The sequence below is a fragment of the Rhipicephalus microplus genome, chromosome 3, assembly GCF_043290135.1.
Source record: "Rhipicephalus microplus isolate Deutch F79 chromosome 3, USDA_Rmic, whole genome shotgun sequence".
Lineage (NCBI taxonomy): Eukaryota > Metazoa > Arthropoda > Arachnida > Ixodida > Ixodidae > Rhipicephalus > Rhipicephalus microplus.
In genome coordinates, this window is record NC_134702.1 from 45,900,458 (window position 1) to 45,919,486 (window position 19,029).

The window sequence follows — 19,029 nt, forward strand, 5'->3', positions numbered from 1 at the left end:
CCAACGAGACATGCAGCACTTTAAACAAGCCACTATACACTATCTTGCAGATGGGTTTCAGTGTCCCTGTTTTTCGGGCCGGTAATCTTGCCATTTTGCATGTTAAACAACTAAACGAACAGTGCTACAGTAAACGCATACAAATGAAAACATTTAGTTTGGTGTATTTAGCGTTCCATGACCACGTTGATGTATTGTCACAACATTCCGCATTGATGTATTGTCACAACATTCCAAAGAAGTGAACATTAGCAGCCAAAGGTGGCGGTGCTCATGTGTCGAATCTAAATTTATCTGCAGACAATTGTGTCATGGTGTAAACGATTCCACATGCTGAATACTACAGTACTCGGACGAGGAGTGCTGAAAAGGGAGAGTAGACAAACGGGCACAGCTCAGCAAGTGTGTGCACACCCATACTTGCTTCTTAAAGCTTTCCCACCTATCTGTTTGCGCACACTTGTACCCACTCACGCCTGAAAGAAAAAAAATTCAATGCACTGGCGAAAATGCTTTACGAGCCGAACACACACAACAAAACAGTAAAAATAAACAGGCTCACTAGCGAAATTTTTTTTTAGTTTTGTATAATTTTATGTAGACAGACAGATTTGTGTCAAATACCCCTAGTGCAAAAGAAACAGGTACACAAAACACAGCGCTACTTTCAACGAATGTTTATTTAAAGGCTAACAGAAAAAAAAAAAAGCTGAAAGTTGACCTGCAAAATCGGCAGGTAATTTCGTTGCCTATGTTGCACTACATATAGCTTTTATTTTTGTCCTACGAGGACAAAGAGTGCTGATGAAATCTGGTTTTCGGGAATAGGTTTCTGTTGCTTCTATTATAACTGCTCAAATATTATTGTCCCCTATGAAAAATTCATAAAAACGGTGTGTGTATTGGAGCAGAAGTTTCGATGACTTTACTTGTCTTCTTCAAGGCTGCACCTCGTGCTAGTTATGAAGAACACTGTCATACCGTCTGCTCCAGTGCACACCTTCTATTGATGAATTTTTCTTTGCAAGCTTCCATCTTCCCTACCATTTTTTTTTTCCTTATTGTCCTCTGCGTAATGAATAACGGCACAGTTATAGATATGGTCATTTGCGACGAGTTTTCTCTGCCTGTTTCATTGCTTAGTCCCATTTGAGATCTATTTGGAAAGACGCGCCCAAGTTCACATACTGCTGGAAAAATCTGCTCAAGTGGTGTGTGTGCACTTGCGAACTGTTGTGCCGTCCTAGGCAGATGAGTGTGTTTGATATCAATGCATGCTGAAATATACATATTGATAGGTTTGGTGCGTCTGCCTCGAGGAATGGAAAAAGTGGATGAAAACCTAGAAGATTCATGAACCAACACTAAAACAATTGACTCAGAATTACATAAAACGGATGAGCCACGACATTGCCCACTAACCTACGCCCCAACGTGGCACCCACCGCGTGTGTGCATGCTGGTCCGTCACCCACTTTTTCGCTGGCGTTTTGGCTGGCACATGCATCGCTGATGTGAAACACTCCCACAATGTATAGTAAGAGCATAGGTGCGAGTTTATAACTTTGTATAATACAATCTTGATCAGTATGGTAGCCATCTTAGGGTGGCAAAAGTAATTGGGTGAAAGTGTTTGTTTAAAAAATTTTATTCACACAAATGAGCTGGCATAATTCAATACATTTCTCAATAATTAAAGCTTGTTTTTATAGTTATTGTATGTTTCGTAGGCTCGAGCGAACACGGTTGGCCCTGAGAACAGTTCTTTGCTCGAGTGAATGCAGTTGGCTCTGAGAACAGCTTTTAATTCACCTGAGCACACATATACACAGTTATGCTAAATGCTATTCAGTGGTATGGAATTGCATGATAGCTGCTGCACTGGTTAGAATACCAGCATGAGCAACACGACCACGAAAGCACCGTGACTCAACAAACACTTGCTCTCATTTTTCTGTTGAGCACAAATGTATGTATTAAATAGTAGTATATAGCATTTGGTAAACAAGCAGCAAAAGAGAAGCCATGAAGCTACACTTCGAGAGCATCTAGACAAAACAAAGCATTGAGTTTTCCTCTAAAACTAGCATATGTATAAAATAGATGTTGTTCAATTAAATGTATTACAAAAAAGAAAAATATATGAAGAGATTCTGAATAGAGAAGCAGGCAGAAAATATAAGGCACTAAATGTGTAGCTGGCTACAGTAGACATTAAAAACAGCTGGTCAGTACACAATAGATTGCCACGTAATACTGACATACATAGTTACGTGGCACTTGATATTGTTATGACTATTTATAGGCTGTCTGCAGCTGATAAAATTTTATAAGACCAAGTGTCTCTCATGATATTAAAAAAAAGCAACATTTCACTGTATATAAAGAGTATTAAGGAGTATTCGTCAAAATGCATTTGGTTATAATGAATGCTATTGATTGTGCATTTGTTCAAGAATTGTGATGAGTATTTTTAATACCGATAATTATTGTTGTGACCAATATTGATACTACAAAGTAAAGCGGTCTGCATAGAAAGGTTTGGCCTAATTATATTACTTGTAACTAATAACACTCTGGCACTTTCACGTCTCAAGTTTTGTTCACTCTTACTGATATGTGTCAGGCGCACATTCATCCACTACATGAAAGGTTATGTGAGCACACTATACTGCGTCGCACACAACTGCATGTCATCTCAGAGACATGTTGATAATAGTTTTACTTGCAATTAAGGCGTACAAACCAGTGCACCCAGATTACCTCTGTGAATCCACACTCTTTGACCACAGCGCATTTTTTACATTACTATTGCATTTCACTGGTATCATTTCACTGATACGAAAAGGCACACCGAATTGAGGCGAGCATCACTGGTCACTTACAGGTTCAGACGACATGCAAACATGCCTCCACTAAATTTTCTTATTGACCATAACGCTTAATTATGTATTCAGCATTATGTACACTTTTTGTTAAAGTTGCGTTAGCTTCATTGCTGGTGGCTGCCGGGCCTGACTATGGGCTGTTTACTGAACTTCCTGCAGCATACAGTAAGTTCCAGAGCACTGGGAAATGAAAAGAATGTTCATAGCAACGATCTGCTGGTCTGTAGTTTTGTGAATGGCATAAGATCTGCACCGCACAGGCACGACCATCTACTTTAACCTAACCAAACAAAAGTAATTAGTCTGAGGCAAGGCCGTGCAGAAAGGCCAAGTCGCGGACTTCACAGAGCGAGATTATGCCGTGGTTACAATAGTCACACGAAAGACTCTGTTGAACCTGATCAGCTTCGGAATCAGCACGGTGTCGATTGAATGGACTACGCCGTTGCTCACAGCAGCATCCGCAAAGATGACCGAGGCGTCGTTGATGTGAACACCACCTGAAGAAACACAGACGGGTAACTCGGTTGTTGAGAAGCATGTCTAGTAGATGTGCTCGGGCATTTATTTTGCAGCTACAGTTATGATATTAAAAAAAATTCTTGAAGCAGTTCAATGGAGGCTTTTCAATGGCATTTCTCAAAAATTTCTTTCTATTCACTCAAATTAGTTTGGTACTAAACCTTTTCTGGTATGAACGCCATCATCAGAACTCTGATAATTTCTAAACATGTCACTAATTACTTTGTGAACTTCAACATCGAGCCCCCACATGTGCATAGTGTTAGGATATAAGCACAGAAAAAAAATTAAACCAACTGTATGAGGTTAGCAACAACAAGTTTCAAGTTTATTTCAGTAAGTATTAGATGCAAATTGCCAAATTTTAGTAGTGGGCCGTTTATAAACATGTACAAGTATTTACGTATATAAATATGTATTTGGTGGTAACAAGTTAAAGGGACACTAAAGTCAAATAACAAATTATGTCAGAGTAAAAGCCCAATGAATGGCAACATTTAAAACGACAATATTATCAACAGCAGTGCCCTATTTACCGAGAAATTAAGGTAAATACACAAGAATACATGCGTCGCAGCAGGACATTCTCAAAATGATATTGATGATGTCAGACGAATTGCCTACAATTAATCACTAGTAATAAATCTAGCTGCACTGAATAAAGAACCTTCCTTGCTTCAAGAGACTCAATAAAATGCTGCTTGTTCATTTGTTTGAGTCATGGAAAAAAGAACTGCCAAATGTCACTATGGGTAATGGCGCGAATGGTTAAAAAATTCAATTTTCACGTGGTTACACTGGACAGGTCATGTCATCTAGCAGGGTGCACTTGAACCAAAACACATCTGCCATCTAGGAGCCAATGGCAGGAAATTATCAATAGCCTTTGCTGCTGTGGTACCCGCTGCTTTCGTTCTGTCTACTAGTGTCGGCAACCGCGCAGATCTGAGCAACATTGTGCACGGCAACAGTGACGCGAGTCGGTCCGCTTCTTGAGACTGGCAATTGGAAATGCGCTAACCCAATGCAGGCCACTAAAACATGATTTTATTTCAAAATAAGCCCTTCTTTGGCACAAGGGTAATACTATAAGGTTTCTGGACTGCTATTTCAACAATCGTCTCCTTGATAGTTACTTTTAGTGTCCCTTAAAGATACAAAAATTACTGAGGATGAACATCAGAAAAACAACACAATTGTAGCTATCTAGATGAAAAGTACAAGAGAGCATTTAGCAGTTCTTTTGCTATTCTTTATTTAGCTTATTATTATTTATAGTCTCAGTTAATATATTTGCACTGCAAATGTCAATACAAAGTTGCGAAATTCATTCAGGCACACACATTTCAATTGTTTACAGTATGCCGTCTTTTGGATATTCATTACACGACGACAATATTGCAAAGCATTAAGCATGGTGCTTCCTGAAGCTATCACTTTTTTTTTTTTCAAATAATTATATTTATGTAAACATGGTAAACCGCAACTCATTACAGGCACCTCACCTTCATTGATGGAAACAGATAAGTTCTGTCCCTGCAGTGTCTTCAGCTGCCCATTCGTGAGCCCGGCACTGTACCACACATCGGGCACCACATGGTAGAGCAGAACCTCTGCGCAATTATGCGGAAACTGAGTATGTATTTGGAATGTGCACGGTGAAAAATGCTAGAAAAAGTGGCAATGCAAGTCTTACTTATATGCAATAGCAAGGTATTCTCTCGAAAATAACAAGAAAGTGATTAACCAACTGTTAAGATCACAACTTGAAGTGCCCATCTGCTTGTTCATGATGCACAGATTACTTGGATCCCACATTTATGTTCCCAATGTATGTCAATGGATGAGCTGCGAGTTTGATGCTGAAGATGTTAGTGTAAATAACATGGCCCCAAGAATATGCCGGTCACACTGTTATGCACAGTTAATACAATAACTCATACTACAAACGTAAGACGATAATGCATGTCTGTAGCAATAAAGAAGTGACATAGAGCAAGATTGTTGTGTAGGAACACATAGAGGATTGTTGAAATCGAATTGTAAAAGCAGGGCTCTGGCAGAATTTGAAGGCCCAGAGACATCACCAACGAAAAGGGAACATAATAGAAATCACTGGGAAACCGTGAGCACTTTTCATACTACGTCTTGCAGGATGTTCTCATCCAACGCTCCTGTTCGTGACTTCATCCTGTACTTGGCAACACTGTCACCGCGGTGAATCTTGTTGCAAATTTCATTTTGTTAAGGAGTTCTTTAAACTGAGAGACTCTCTGTCTTGTGGCTAATCCCAACTTCAATCCATTTTCTGTCAACTGGAATAAAAAGAGTTAAACGAGTCTAAACAAAGAGTACACACCCTTTTTCTAGAGCACAACGCTAAAGCTTAATCAAACATTCCTCAGTGCAATAGCTGGAACAAAATTCAGTTTCATGTGTGCCTGCATTGGACAAGGGTAATTTAACTCCTCAACTCCACCATGTGCGGTACTAATGTGGGATTCACCCCAAGATTTTCGAGTGGCACCCTCTCCTGTATGATGTCAGGAGGAGGACTAGGGTGTTGCTCTTTGGCTGCAAGCCATGAAGGCTGCTCAACACTGCCACACTGTCTGTCCTGCTTCAGTTATAAAAATAAAAGCATTAATGGTCCAGTTCACAAAACAATTTGCACTGAATGTTCCGGCAAAGTGCTCCGTAAAATCGAGTGGGGCTGCTGTCCGAAACATGTTCAATGTCTATTGCTCGGGGTGCCTATTGCTAACCATCAAGGTAGAGATCTGCACTTATGACTTGGTTATTCGTTCTCAGACTGTTATATGGTCCTAGTGCGCTCAAAATAACTTGCTAACTCGTTTTAGATCACCAACTCCCATGTTTGGGATTCTGCTTTCATGTCTGCAGTATAGCAAAATGTATGTGTACAGCATGCTGCACGTGTTTGGTTGCCCAGCCTGCTTCGTTGGTTCAATTTGCTGGTCAGAATTTCAAGCATATCACAAACGTGTGATGTCATCCCAATAAGATATTGTTGGACACAACAACCTTTGACGAGATTCAAGTTTCCAGCAGCTCTTGTGCAAGAGTGAAAACTTTTAAAAGACAACAAAAGGGTTTATTTTGCACTAAAAGCTACCGTAACAGCAATAGGATTAAGAACACAAGGTAAAAGGGGATGCAAAATGATGGCAGAAAATACCGAGAGGTTTAGTGTAGTTCTTTTATGCAACATATCTTGCTGCCTGCGTAGATTAACTGATATTTTCTGACTTGTTCACTGTCATCTGATAGTGTTCTGAACAAAATTAGTGCTATCATATCAATGTAGCTAAACACAAAGCTATCCCATCAAAAAATCGTATCAAGATGTAGAGTAAACAGAAATCTCCTAAAGGGACACTCACCAGGCCCCATACCGAGTTTTAGTTAGACAGTGGAATTAGTTGGGTGTCCGATGAGGAACATTTTGCCACAAAAATTTTTTGAATCGGTTCATTACGAGCGGAGAAAACAGTTTTTTTGAAGCGGCGCGAAACAAGGATGAGAGGAGGCGAGCTCGAAACCCTTGCCACTCCTCCGCGTAGCCTTCGCAAGACAAATCTCTTCCCCACCCTCTCCAGCATCCGACCATGAGGTGACGTGCTCATGACGTGCCCAAGCAAGTGCAACCCCCGAGAACGCGAGCAGCGTTGCTTTGTTGACCAGCATTATTTTGTGGTCTTCTGCCTGTTTCTGTGGGATGGTTTGAAAACGCTAGCTTATACGCGGTAAAGTAGATGAGCACAATGAGTGCGCGAACGCGTAAAAGCGTTCCACAGCGGTTGTCTGCTTCATGCGCTGACCGCGGGGACACTAACGCATGCGAAACGCTGGCACATTAGCCTCGCATCTCGTAGGATTTCACAGGAAAAAAATAAAAGAAAGGCACGCACAATTTTTATTGCGTCTGAATATTTAATTCAAGTTTTATTATCTCTTAAAGCAACAAATATATAAACTACGCATGTTGTGTTAAATAATTTTTGCCATGTCACGTGGTATACTGTTGACAACGTCAGAGCAGGCTCGTCCTACGCCTACGTCATGCCCTCATTCTCTACGCAGGCGCCGGCAGAGGGGAGGGGAAGCAGCTTTCATCTTGAAATTTGACCCACTTCCGCGGCGCGTAGCGTTGCCAAGTTTGGCAGACGTGATCATGAACGCCTCATCTACGCATTGCACTTGTCAGCTAAAAATTGTCAAACCTGGTGAGTAGCCCTTTAAATGACATTGCCGCTTATATGGAACGACTGCCTCAAATATGTTAGGTTTCGAACTTGGAATTCCGCACACCTCTTTATTGCTCAGAAAATAAGACTCCTGTCAAATAGAACACATTTTCCTGATTCCTTCAATTTCCGTTCAACGAGACTCTACAGTATTTGCAATACAACGGTGTATATCACTCCTGATGGTCAACGCCAGATAGAGCATGGTGCGATCGTAGTATGAAAGATTCAATCTTGTTACAGCATCGTGATTAATAGCAATAACTGGACAAAGGTGCCAAAAATAGGGTGGAAAAAGCAATCTTTCCTTTATGCCTGGTCTTGTTTGCCGATTTTTCCTGTTGTTTACCAAGCTTTACTATAGATATCAGACGAAACGCAAACAGTGGAGCACATGACCTAAGCATTAGCTACTATATAGTAGTGCGCACCTTCTTGTCATTATCATCGACAGGAGTGCACCCGTTTGGGCTAGGTTGGGCAGCACTGTGCATAAGTCATGAGTGTATCTATCCCTAATCAAGAGGGTGCAAACTGTACCACATTCACGACAGCTGTCACTTCATTTGGCGCCGAAAGGATGTGTAAAAAGTTTTAATATGCAGTGTCAACTTCCACAATCCATGCTAGTTGTACACAATAGCTCGTTGATGGGTGAAATTATTTATTTTATTGGGAATGTTTTGTTAATGACATGACACTAATTCTGGAAGAAATCAAAATTTCTGTTCAACTGCGCGGCCTGCCGCATGAAGTGGATACAGCGTAGCATACCTAGCAGTCCAGTTATGCGACTTCACATCATGCGCTTGCCTTTTCATTGTCGTTCTTACTTTCTGTAGATCCCCCCTTGTCCGATGCCTTTTTGGGGCCTGCATGGTACCTTAAACAAAAATAACCATTACCTTTCAAGGCTGTAACATTGTTCTTGAGGTGGTCGATGACATCGGGACTCAATTTTGCGAATGCCTTATCCGTTGGGGCAAACACCGTGAATGGTCCATCTCCTGTAGAGTCACAAAGTTTTCTCGAGGTTAAGTTTGAAAATAGGATAAAGTACAATACCCATGTTTACAGTGCGAAGCAAGACGTGCATGGAAGAAGACAGTCTAGGAAGTCAGCGCTTGTGTATCATCTTGTTTTATTCTTCTTTTGTGTCTTTTTTTTTCATTCTAATGTAAAACAAAACAATCACCTGAAAAAAACGAAGCGATGTTGCTCCTTCAAGCAGCTTCACTCATGACGTGAATGTGATGTACTGTCGCAAGCACTATGACAGCGAACACGTTAGCATCTGGCAAACCGTCTCCAATCACAATTTAACCAATACTTTGTTAGCGCTGTGAGAAATTAATTGGAAAGGGTGACATTTTATTGTGAACTGTTGCGACTTTCAAAAGAAGTCTTTTTTAAGATGCACGAAATGTATGACCTATACCGAGCTTACAGTCACGAATGACCATGATACGCAATGAGCTGTCCTTCTTTATCAGCAAAAGCGAAGCGGGCGTGTCGACACTGAACAGGTAATGGTGCTCTTTCCCCTTTATTTTAAAGAACGGCAGCCGAAAATTGCTGCGCTTCGTATTTAGGCTGCCTGCCATGCATTTGAGCGTTCCATCTCATAATACTTATTCATGTCATTATTCGCATGATTCTCTTCATGTAATTACTTAATAAGACGTAAAACAAATTTTTCACGAGAAACCACATTTCAGAAATAGTTAACAGAACATGGGCATATAATAACATGCCTTGAGTTGGTGCCAACCCTGATTCTATTACAGAATAATAATAATAATAATAATTTTATTTCTGCCTCAGGAAAATACAGTGACAGAGAGCTGCAAGAAAAACTGTCATCGACAGCTTGATTGAGCCACAGCCCCCAAGTACAAGGCAACAGTGAAAGGCAGTTCAAAGCAAAATCGTCACTCACACACAGCATCATGTAATGAAAAAAATATAAATAGAACATAAAAAACATCAGGCGTAAACCAAGAGCTGTGCCAGTGGGGCCTCTCCCCTTTTTAATGTGTACAAGACTACTTTTAAAGCATTTACACCTGTTAAAACTCATCTTGTAAAACAATAGCCATTAGCTCTCTTGCATGATCCAACAATAGCCATTATCCAACTTGCATGCTCCTTGTGTGCCAAGTACTTCCAGATCGTGAACAGTGCACATGTTAATCGGAGCAACGTATCAGACTTCGCAAAAAAATAGTAGGTGCAGCTTTCAAAAAAGGAAACGAAAGCATGAATGACGACAATTAGCATCTGAAGAGTAGATATGCCTCAAAAGGTGTAATCTCTCTCTTACAGTTTTTTCCTTTTTTATAGCCCGAACTTTTATAAAATAGAAAGATGCGATCCATCTTAATGCCTTGTACTGGTCCAGCGACCTACCCACTCTGTACTGGATTATATATGCATCTACATTCAAACTGAGCTTACCGTCGAGGGCGCTGTAGAGGCCAGCTTTCTTGATCAAGTCATTAAGGATCGAGTAAGCCTTGCAGCGACTTAGCTCGTAAGCTGTGCTTCCTTTGAAATTTGAGCAGATCACCTCCGAAAGTACGTGCACGACTCCATTGGAGGCCACGTTGTCAGTACCGGTAATGTGTTTTCCGGAAACCGTTACAGACTGCGACAGAGGTGTACAGTCGCTGGGTTAGTCGGCACGTGCTGAATTGACTCAAGTCTCACATTTTTACTTTTCTAACCGAAGAGCGAATGGGTTTGCTGAACAAAAAAAGGGCAATTCAAGGGCTCATTTTTTTCTGTTAGACACAACCTTCATGAGACGCAGTAATCATGCCAGGAAAAGCATAGGGGACATTATTTGCAGTAATCGCAATATAAATGTGAAGAATTTAAAGCTGAGGAAATAATAACTTGAAGGTTGCACCGCACCTGCAACCTTCAAGTAATGCATCCAGTGCACTACCAACTGTGCTATGACAGCGATCATCCTTCTGTCCATTTCATAGGGTACTATATCTGCACATTTAAACATGGGAGCGCTAGTCAGCACCACTCCTAGCCATCACGACTAGTGTGGCACACACTTTTTTTTTTGCCTGCTGGTGCCACGTAGCACATGATCTACAAACGTGCTACCAGCTTTTTCATCATTCCTCGGACACTACCTGAAGGCATAAGGTGTGCTAGAACAAGACCCTCGCTACCACTAAACAAAAAAAAAACAACAAAAAAAAAGAAAAGAAAAATTAAGAGCTTGTTTTCTTTGTTAGACATGACCTTGATGAGAACAGTGAATTCAATAAAGAGAGTTCATTGCAACTTTTCTGCTGACGAAAGTGTCGTCAAGTTTAGCAGTGTATTGAATTTAGGGCTATGAAATGAAAGTAGCTTTGCAGGCAATTGCTCGCTCATTATAGCTGGACACATCATATGAGTTGCTCAGCTGTGAATGTTATCAACAAACTCAAGCGTGCAGTATGATGCAATTTCAAATACCTCCAGAGAAAGCATTTGCACAACCAAGTTATCATTCAACTCTTCTCGCTTCTTCCAAGCATTTTTTTTGTTGTCATTTCAGTACGAGATAAAGACAAACAAAACCTTTTTTTTTTCAGGCTATTAATTAAGTTGTTTTCTTCTTCTCACACATTGCATAGCAAAGAAAACTACTAACAAAGCCACTAAAAAGCAGATTATGCCCGACTATAATGGCGTGTTTTGATCGAGCTATTTTCCATCTGGTCTGTTTTTTAATCCTTCAGAGATAAATATTCCTGAACAAAGAATGTTGCGCTGGAGCCAACTTCAGAGACAAGTGGTTTTGCCTTTTTTTAGGCTGCAACAGGGGCACTTCTAAGATTTTTATACCGAAAGGGGAGGGAAGGGCACTTACGATAAGCGAGTTTCTTCATGGATGTCTGGGAAGCCGGCAGTTTAGGTGGTGCATCTTGACGAAGTTTGCCTATGGAGGTGGGGGGGGCTAAAGTTGGGCAGGCGATAATTTCTGGGGGGCTCCAGCACCCCCATACCCCCCACTGGCACTGCCCCTTGTAGAGACCACTTGTAGAGACATTGGCTACAACACGTTGTGTTCAAGAATTTTTCATCTCCTCAAGCTTCGATCTTCTCTTGAATTCCCAAGTTTCATCATTTAGTGGCTTCTCATTGGTACACATCAAATGACAAGAAACACTATCCCAATTTCTCCCTGAGCTATGCCTCTACTGCTTGAGTGAGCTGCTACCCTTTTATTTCGCAACACTGCACACTCATTTAGCAATGCTGCAACAGAGCTTGCTCCGTTGCCATTGTATAATAAAATAATCAAGACTACATCATGGTATGCACCAAGTGATCAGGAAGTACACATCATCTCCGATAATTGCATCCAAAAGCATGTGACTTCATTACCTTACGAGTAAGGTAGTGTCTCGACAGTATTGGATCCAAGTCTGTTCACTCACCTTCGTCTGCGGGTAGATATTGATTCGCAGTGTGTGTCCGGGCAAAAAGCTTCTCAGCAGTAGGTTGTTCTTCAATTCATTTTTCTTATGCGCTCCAAGCGCAATGTGGTACTTGACGATACTTTTCAGAGGAACATACTTGCAGGCGTCGGGTGCCTTTTCGAAAGCTTCGTTCGTGGGACCAAACAAGGTGAATGGACCTGAAGAATCCACACAAGGGAAATGCAAGTCACTTGTTTCGCACTCACAAACTTGCATGATCACAATCCTTACAAAGGTCACAAGTGCCAGCGAATAGATGCGAGATCGAAAAACCGGACAGTTGAAGTGCTTCTCCAATGCATTCATTTTCATAGGTTGGCACTTTCCTTGTACATGTATGATGAATAAGCTCAACCAACAATCAATATTAATTATTAGTGCATGAAAAGATAAGTTAATCAGTGCTACACAAGAAAAGTCCATCTCAAACTTTAACAAACACTCCACGGAGATCAAATTACCTTCGTGATTCAGCAGTCCTCCAAGGCCAACTTTGATTACTGCTTCAACTAGCGTGGTCAAGTTGAGCTTCTTTGCTATCTCGAGCAGGTTAGAACGCTTGGAGGTTACGTTCTGCCATTCGGGTGGTAGCTGTCCCGTCAGCGAGGCGATGGTATGCTCAGTTTCACCGGTACCGGGCACGAAGTTTAAGAAACGCTGCAAAACAGTGCCATTTCCGAGGTACTCGATGTCGGGGTAGCAATAAGAGACGTGCTGTATGCCGACGACAACGAAGACAAGGGCAACTATCGCCTTCATTTCGAAATTCACGGAGGACGTACACACGACTGAGTGTGTATTAGCGCTGACAGACAATCGACTGGCCGAACATGAGTGCGTCTGTTTGCGCACGACCCCAACCGTCCCCTCCCGTTTTCCAGAGGGCCCGCTGCCAGCTAGAAATACGCTCTCTATCAGAGCTACACGAGACTCAAATAAGCAAGATACGCCGTACCCTGAAAATGACCTTGAATCGTCTGCCAGAGTGCAAATAACACCCGGTCTTCAGCGGCGGGGAGCCAGAAAAACCGAGAGAGAGTTGCTGCTACCAGCGCCGGTGCAGCAGGTGACATGCATAGCACGTAGGCAGAACTGCGCGAGCAATGTATTAAACAAAACACTTTATTTTTGCGCGTTCCGTGAACTAGACGTGGCATGTTTCCACAAGGCGATTGCGGGTCATCCGATACGCTGCTATCACACACGTGTAGCGTCCGCGGTCCTTGTCGAGATAGGCAGCAAGTAGCGAGGGGCCGGCGCCCCGTCCAAAGCACTACTAGCTCTTGGGCGGCGGTGTCTCTTTTTCCTTGTCAGTGCCGAGAACATCTTGTTCCAGCTCCCACAACTCGATGTTCTGCGAGCGGATGGCGTTCTTCACGCACTCCTGGTAGACCTTCAACAGCGAAGCGCAATGATCTTCTTTGCGGCCCCTGAGGAATTGTTCCGAGAACCAACTGTGAAAGCACGCGTCGTACTTTTGCTTCAGCTCGTTGCACTCTTCTCCGACGCTGTTCATCTTGAACCATAGCCGCCAACGCGCCGTCGACACATAGACGTGAGCCCACGAACTACGAGCGTTGCATCACACAAATACTTGTTTTCAGTCACACGCAAACACATGCGCAAACACGCCGTTTTCACAGCTATCATCATCAATCATCCGGCTACCACAGTTAGCCACAGCGACGTATCAAAGCAATAGCCACAGCCACCGGCAGCCTTCACGCAAGTCAACAGCCAAGACGCGCCAAAATTATATTAGCTGTCATCATCAAGCAAACTACTCGATAAAGCGCGTGTTCTTGCGCGAACGCGCAAATCGCCGATGCACGTCCAAAGTGATGTAAATAAAGAGACGTTATAAATTGAGTGTCTAACTCTAACAAAGTGTTACACATGTTAAACCAACATGTGATAAAGTGTTCATGGCAATAGTCGTACAAATAAGACTGGTTTTTCCTCGCATACGAGAGAGTGAATGGGGGCAGCCACATTACGCGCACTACTTTTATAGAGCGCAATGACAGCGTGCGCGAAAGTCGTGGTTTCGTCTGATCCCATATGCGCCCTGCACTGCACACGCTATTTCTGATGCTATCTCCTTATCGCGTACTCCCGACAGTCTGTTTACATCACCGCGACAAATGTGAACGTTCAGACGAACCGATCATGTTACGAGCATGCAATCGCGAGTAGTGCGCCAAGAGGGAACGGTGACTTGACTTGTGACAAGCGTCATGGCTGACGAAATCGGTCTGGAGGCTCAAGAGGATGTCCAGTCTCCTCCTCAAGGTCTGCAACTTCTTCCATGTTAAACTGAGGAAGTGCTAGCCAGTTGTAGCGAGTCATTGAAAAAAAAAAAATCCACGCGCTATACGCTTCGTGCAGCCAGCACGATCCAAATGGCAGGTCTTTCCACGCGCGTAGTGGTTTCACTTCGGAATCAGCTGATGTAGCGGAATCTATGTTTTATGAAGGAAGGAATGCGTTGCTCGCTCGACGGCGTTTCATGTCGCTACCACGTTTTGGGCTGAGGTTTCGCGTAACGCGTAAGGGCGCAATAATTGCGATGCGACGTGTTGAGATGTCGTTCGATGTTGTGCGAGCACTGCGCGGGATATGGCTGCGTCCGGCTGTCGCAATTTCGCGCGTATACCCGATGCACTTTTTGCTGCCGCGATGCGGTGTTTGTGTAACACCGTCGGTATGTTCATTGTTCGCGAAGTTGGTAGGCACACTACGTATTCGCGTCTTTCATAATTCGTGTTCCTCTTTGAAGGTGTTCAAGTGCCGCACCGCCTTGGGAGGCCGCTGCAGAAAATTTTGGGAGATGCCGGCTTGTATTCCTACTGTGCCATCTGCGCCCTTTCGCTTCACGACCTTTTCCCGGATGAATGGGACCGGTAAATAGCGATATGTATTTTCGCAGCACCTGTTTTACCTACAATAATAAGTATAGTAATATATATCACTACAGTTATCGCTAAACATTGCAAACGTCTACTAGTGGTACCACTAGATGTGTGTATATATATATATATATATATATATATATATATATATATATATATATATATATATATATATATATATATATATATATATATATGTAATCCCCACCACCATTATCTGCGTGCAAAAACTATAGATGGCTTCCCTTGACATCACTGAAATCAGCATATGTTGTAGCACCAGCGTAGAGGTGACCCCAGTAGGAAAAAAAAAAAACATTGACACCAATTGGGAAATCTAATTGATTTCGATTGGCCCCAGTTAGTGTGACCCATTATCCAATAAGTTTCAATTTTTTTTAAATTTATATTTGGCAAAATATGGGAAGGTAGGCTACGTTAGAGCCGGCTATCTCAACATCATGACAGTAATGTACAGAATAGAAAAAAAAAAAACATTTTTGATTGGCACGCAACATTTGCAATGTCACATTAAGGTTATCAAAACATCATATTAAGGTTCTTTAGCTATTCAAGTACAGAGGTATCCTCGAGACTTCATCGTCACTTTAAAGCAGGATAACCGCAACTTGTTTGTTTTCGAAGCCACCACCGCAGAATGCTAGCGCATTGAGAATCGGCGTCCATGACATCACGTCAGTACCTATTACACATCACAGGAATTATTATAATGCCTTCCTCAAATGAAAAAGGCTGTCGAAGTTACTGGTACCTGAAAGTTTGCACAGGCAATCACATTGGGTCATGCATAGCCAATGGGCATTCATCGAACACCTCTAGGTTGTGCACGCTTTTGTTGGTTTCAGCATTGGTCATAAAAGACCAATACTGAGACCTAAATTGGAAGACACTCTATTGCCTTGCCACATAAGCATGCCTCTATGACTTTTTCTTTTTTGTAAGTACAAAAACATTTGTAACTTGCTGTTTGACAGCCTGTCGAGTTTCTGCCTTTTGTAATGTGTCACAATATTAGCATGCAGACTAGCTTGTATGTAATCATGATGCTGTCATGCAGAATGAAATTTTTCATAATTGCATAGAAGTAATGCTGGGAAATATAATGCTATTTATTAAGAAACATAGGGTCACTGCATGCGCGCTTGTGTGTGTCAACAATACATTATTTGGCACATCATTATGCTTGCTTGCCCGTGTTTTAATGATGTATAAAGGATACGGACTGTTAAATGCAAAAGAAATACAGGTTGAAAATGTCACTTCATTGACTCTTCTAAACCCTTCGGTCTCCTGAAACGTTTTGATTGTGATAGAAGCTGAGTAGATGACTGAGTAACCTTTACATGGCTGTACATCAAATGCTTTATGAAAAAACTAGTTGCTGCCTATTACTTTCATGTGTAATTAAAGCTACCAAGCTCTGTTTCAATAAAAGTAGTTTAATTTTTTTACTTTAGGCACTAAAGCGATCGTTGGTCATTGCTCGAGTCCTCTCTGCTAATTTGCCTTTCAGAGAATTTTGCGAAAAATGTCTTCTGCAGCTGATACAGCACCTCGGCCTGCCTTCGCAGGTATGTATTTTCCTGCTCGGCTTTTAGTGCTCTGCGATTACTGTTTTCGAAAACAAGGTATTGCTGGGTTAAGTGACTGGTGCTTTTGAGAAACATGGTAGAAAAAGTTGTCGCCCATGCCGATGCCATGGTGGTCGATGTTCCATGTTTGCAAACATGATTTACCCTGGTGAACACTTTCTAAGCCTCTCCAAGCTGATCCGGTACATATACGAGCTAGGATGGTCAGCAAAAGCAGAGACAAAACAGCAAGGGAACTGCTAGAGGTGTAATGTATTAGAAGTAATGGGTCGGCTTGTGTCAGTGACACGTCGATTGTACACTATTAATCTGAGTTGTCTTTTTTTTTAATCGACTGCTCGCGTGATGACATGTCCGTGGCAACTCTTTCGCTCCACTGTGCATGGGTGGAAGTTTACCTGTTTTTCATCCTGCACTGGCAATAAACAGTTGGTAGTTTGGCGCCCGTCTTTTCCTTTCCTCCCCTCTTCTTCTCTTCTTTTTTTCATATTCCTAGTATAGTGCCAGTCGCGAAATGTTCAGAAAACTAAGGCACCAACTCGGCCAAGAGCAAGTTATTTTACGGTACATATGTACAACCTCCCAAAAAAGCTTTTTCCTGCCCCCAGTGGCTCAGTGGTTACGTTGGTTGGCTGCTCATCACAAACATGCATGTTGGATCACCGGGATGGCATTTCGACTGAGGTGAAATGCTGGAGTTCGTATACCCTGTGATGCCACCTCTCGTCAAAGAACCACAGGTTGTTGAAATTATCTATGCACATCACAGGCTGAGTAGCTTTGGGATACTGAGCTCCATAAACATAAACCAAGTAACCAAAAAAGCTGGAAGGGGAAGGGCCACAGCTCAGTAGTCGAGCTTAGCATACGTAATGCAGGTGTGGGTAAAGTTTATCCCATGTATGTGATGTTGCCTCAGTGTCCACCTATATTCCACCTTCTTATTCTTACATTGTAATTAAAGAGAATACTAATTGGATAACCCTGTCCTTTTCCTCGTCGTCCATCTTCTGTGGGTGGTTGTAAGGCACCAAAATTCAAGCGAAAGTTTTCCAAACACTTCTAGCTCGAAAATTCAACAAGAGCTTCCATTTGTCGCAATCTGCCTTCCTGTACAAAGATGCTGTTTGTTGGACAGGAAAAGCTGAAAACAAAGTTGTGAAATTTGTGGACTCTCTTCAGTGGCTACATTTTGAACAGTGGGGCCAATGTGAACAGTGTGGAATTAGAAGGTGCTGACACTGGAATTAAATGTAATTGTAATGTAAATGTGAAGACTACTGGTGGCGCTGACTGGTTCTTTCACATTTAAATGCACATATATACCCTATAAAGTGCACTGAGGGATGATGGCTGTCGCAGCTCAGTGTTAGAGCATCGGACTCGTTATTCGAAGGTTGCTGGTTCAGTCCCTGCGGACGGCAAGTTATTGTTTCATCCACATTTCTTTCTTCACATTTAGGTTGCAATTAATTCTAACAACATCCTTCGTATTTTCCTTGGCATCATTGTCTGTTAGTTGTCATTAATATTGTGTCTAACACAGAAAACAAGCCCTCAAACTTATACTTCTTTCCTTCATACATGCCTTTTGATACCACTGCATGCACATTTGTAAATTGATTTCATTCTTCAGCCACAAGCCCATTTACGGTGCATAAAAAGTGACACAATACCCTTTGCTTTTTGATCTGAAGCAGCTTACATTACTGTAATACCTATCTGGTATGCCCACTTGTGAATTTTCTTTATTAGTCAATGTCAGTGTGTAGCCACTTCATAAAACTTGAATGTAATGAAGGCATCTGTACAAGATTTGATGCTGTGGGGAAGTTGAATGTGTTTTATATTATAAACAACAAACAAATTCTTTCCTTGGGAAGCAAAGCCAGTGAAAACGGAACCAGCAAAACAGAAGACTATGCACCTTTGAAATGTGCAATGCAAAAAACGAGGACACAAGAAACGTACAACAGTTGTGAGAAGCCGCTGTGTGGTGTGGTTTTTTGTGTTGCCTATCTGGAATGTTCATAACCAATTCCAACGTGCCCAAATATCAATTCTTCTGGAACGTGTGACCCTACTTTCGCTAATGTGGAATGCTCCGCCCAGGTGCAATCTGTGATGCAGGCTCTGATGATGGGCGAGGGAGGTGAGGCTGAGCCATTTATACACGTTCTCAAGGACGAACCGGGCCTCAATGGAAATTGTTTGCGGATTGTCGAAGACCTCATCCTATTTGCAGTTCAAGGAGGTATGCAAAGAAGTTCTTGAAGAAATTTCGGTTTAGCAGTGTTATAAACTGCAATAAGATGTGAAAGAAACATGGTAGC

The 19,029-nt window shown here is 42.1% G+C and overlaps 3 protein-coding genes across 5 annotated transcripts in view; 1 reads left to right on the forward strand and 2 right to left on the reverse strand.

Annotated features, from left to right (window-relative positions):
* Window positions 1–1,632: 1,632 nt before the first annotated feature.
* Window positions 1,633–13,180, reverse strand: LOC119175549 (transforming growth factor-beta-induced protein ig-h3-like). The gene is made up of 6 exons (XM_037426463.2): window positions 12,633–13,180; window positions 12,130–12,329; window positions 10,136–10,325; window positions 8,584–8,685; window positions 4,916–5,023; window positions 1,633–3,388 (listed from the first exon to the last, which is right to left on the reverse strand). The coding sequence occupies exons 1-6, from the start codon at window positions 12,928–12,930 to the stop codon at window positions 3,243–3,245; spliced, it is 1,044 nt and encodes a 347-aa protein (XP_037282360.2). The 5' UTR covers window positions 12,931–13,180; the 3' UTR covers window positions 1,633–3,242.
* Window positions 7,519–19,029, forward strand: part of LOC119175535 (transmembrane and coiled-coil domain-containing protein 4) — a 52,489-nt gene continuing 40,978 nt past the window's right edge. Inside the window, exons 1-4 of one of the 3 annotated variants that reach the window (XM_075889404.1) lie at window positions 7,519–7,657; window positions 12,275–12,353; window positions 14,951–15,074; window positions 18,809–18,950. In XM_075889404.1, the coding sequence (XP_075745519.1) occupies window positions 15,066–15,074; window positions 18,809–18,950 (151 nt within the window). In that variant the 5' untranslated portion in view covers window positions 7,519–7,657; window positions 12,275–12,353; window positions 14,951–15,065. Of the gene's footprint in view, window positions 7,658–12,274; window positions 12,354–13,868; window positions 14,464–14,950; window positions 15,075–16,617; window positions 16,676–18,808; window positions 18,951–19,029 lie in introns of those variants that run through there. The other 2 variants (XM_037426454.2, XM_075889405.1) reach the window with 2 other exon arrangements.
* On the reverse strand, window positions 13,276–13,822 carry LOC142803710 (uncharacterized). Its single transcript, XM_075889408.1, has one exon. The coding sequence runs from the start codon at window positions 13,685–13,687 to the stop codon at window positions 13,448–13,450; it is 240 nt and encodes a 79-aa protein (XP_075745523.1). The 5' UTR covers window positions 13,688–13,822; the 3' UTR covers window positions 13,276–13,447.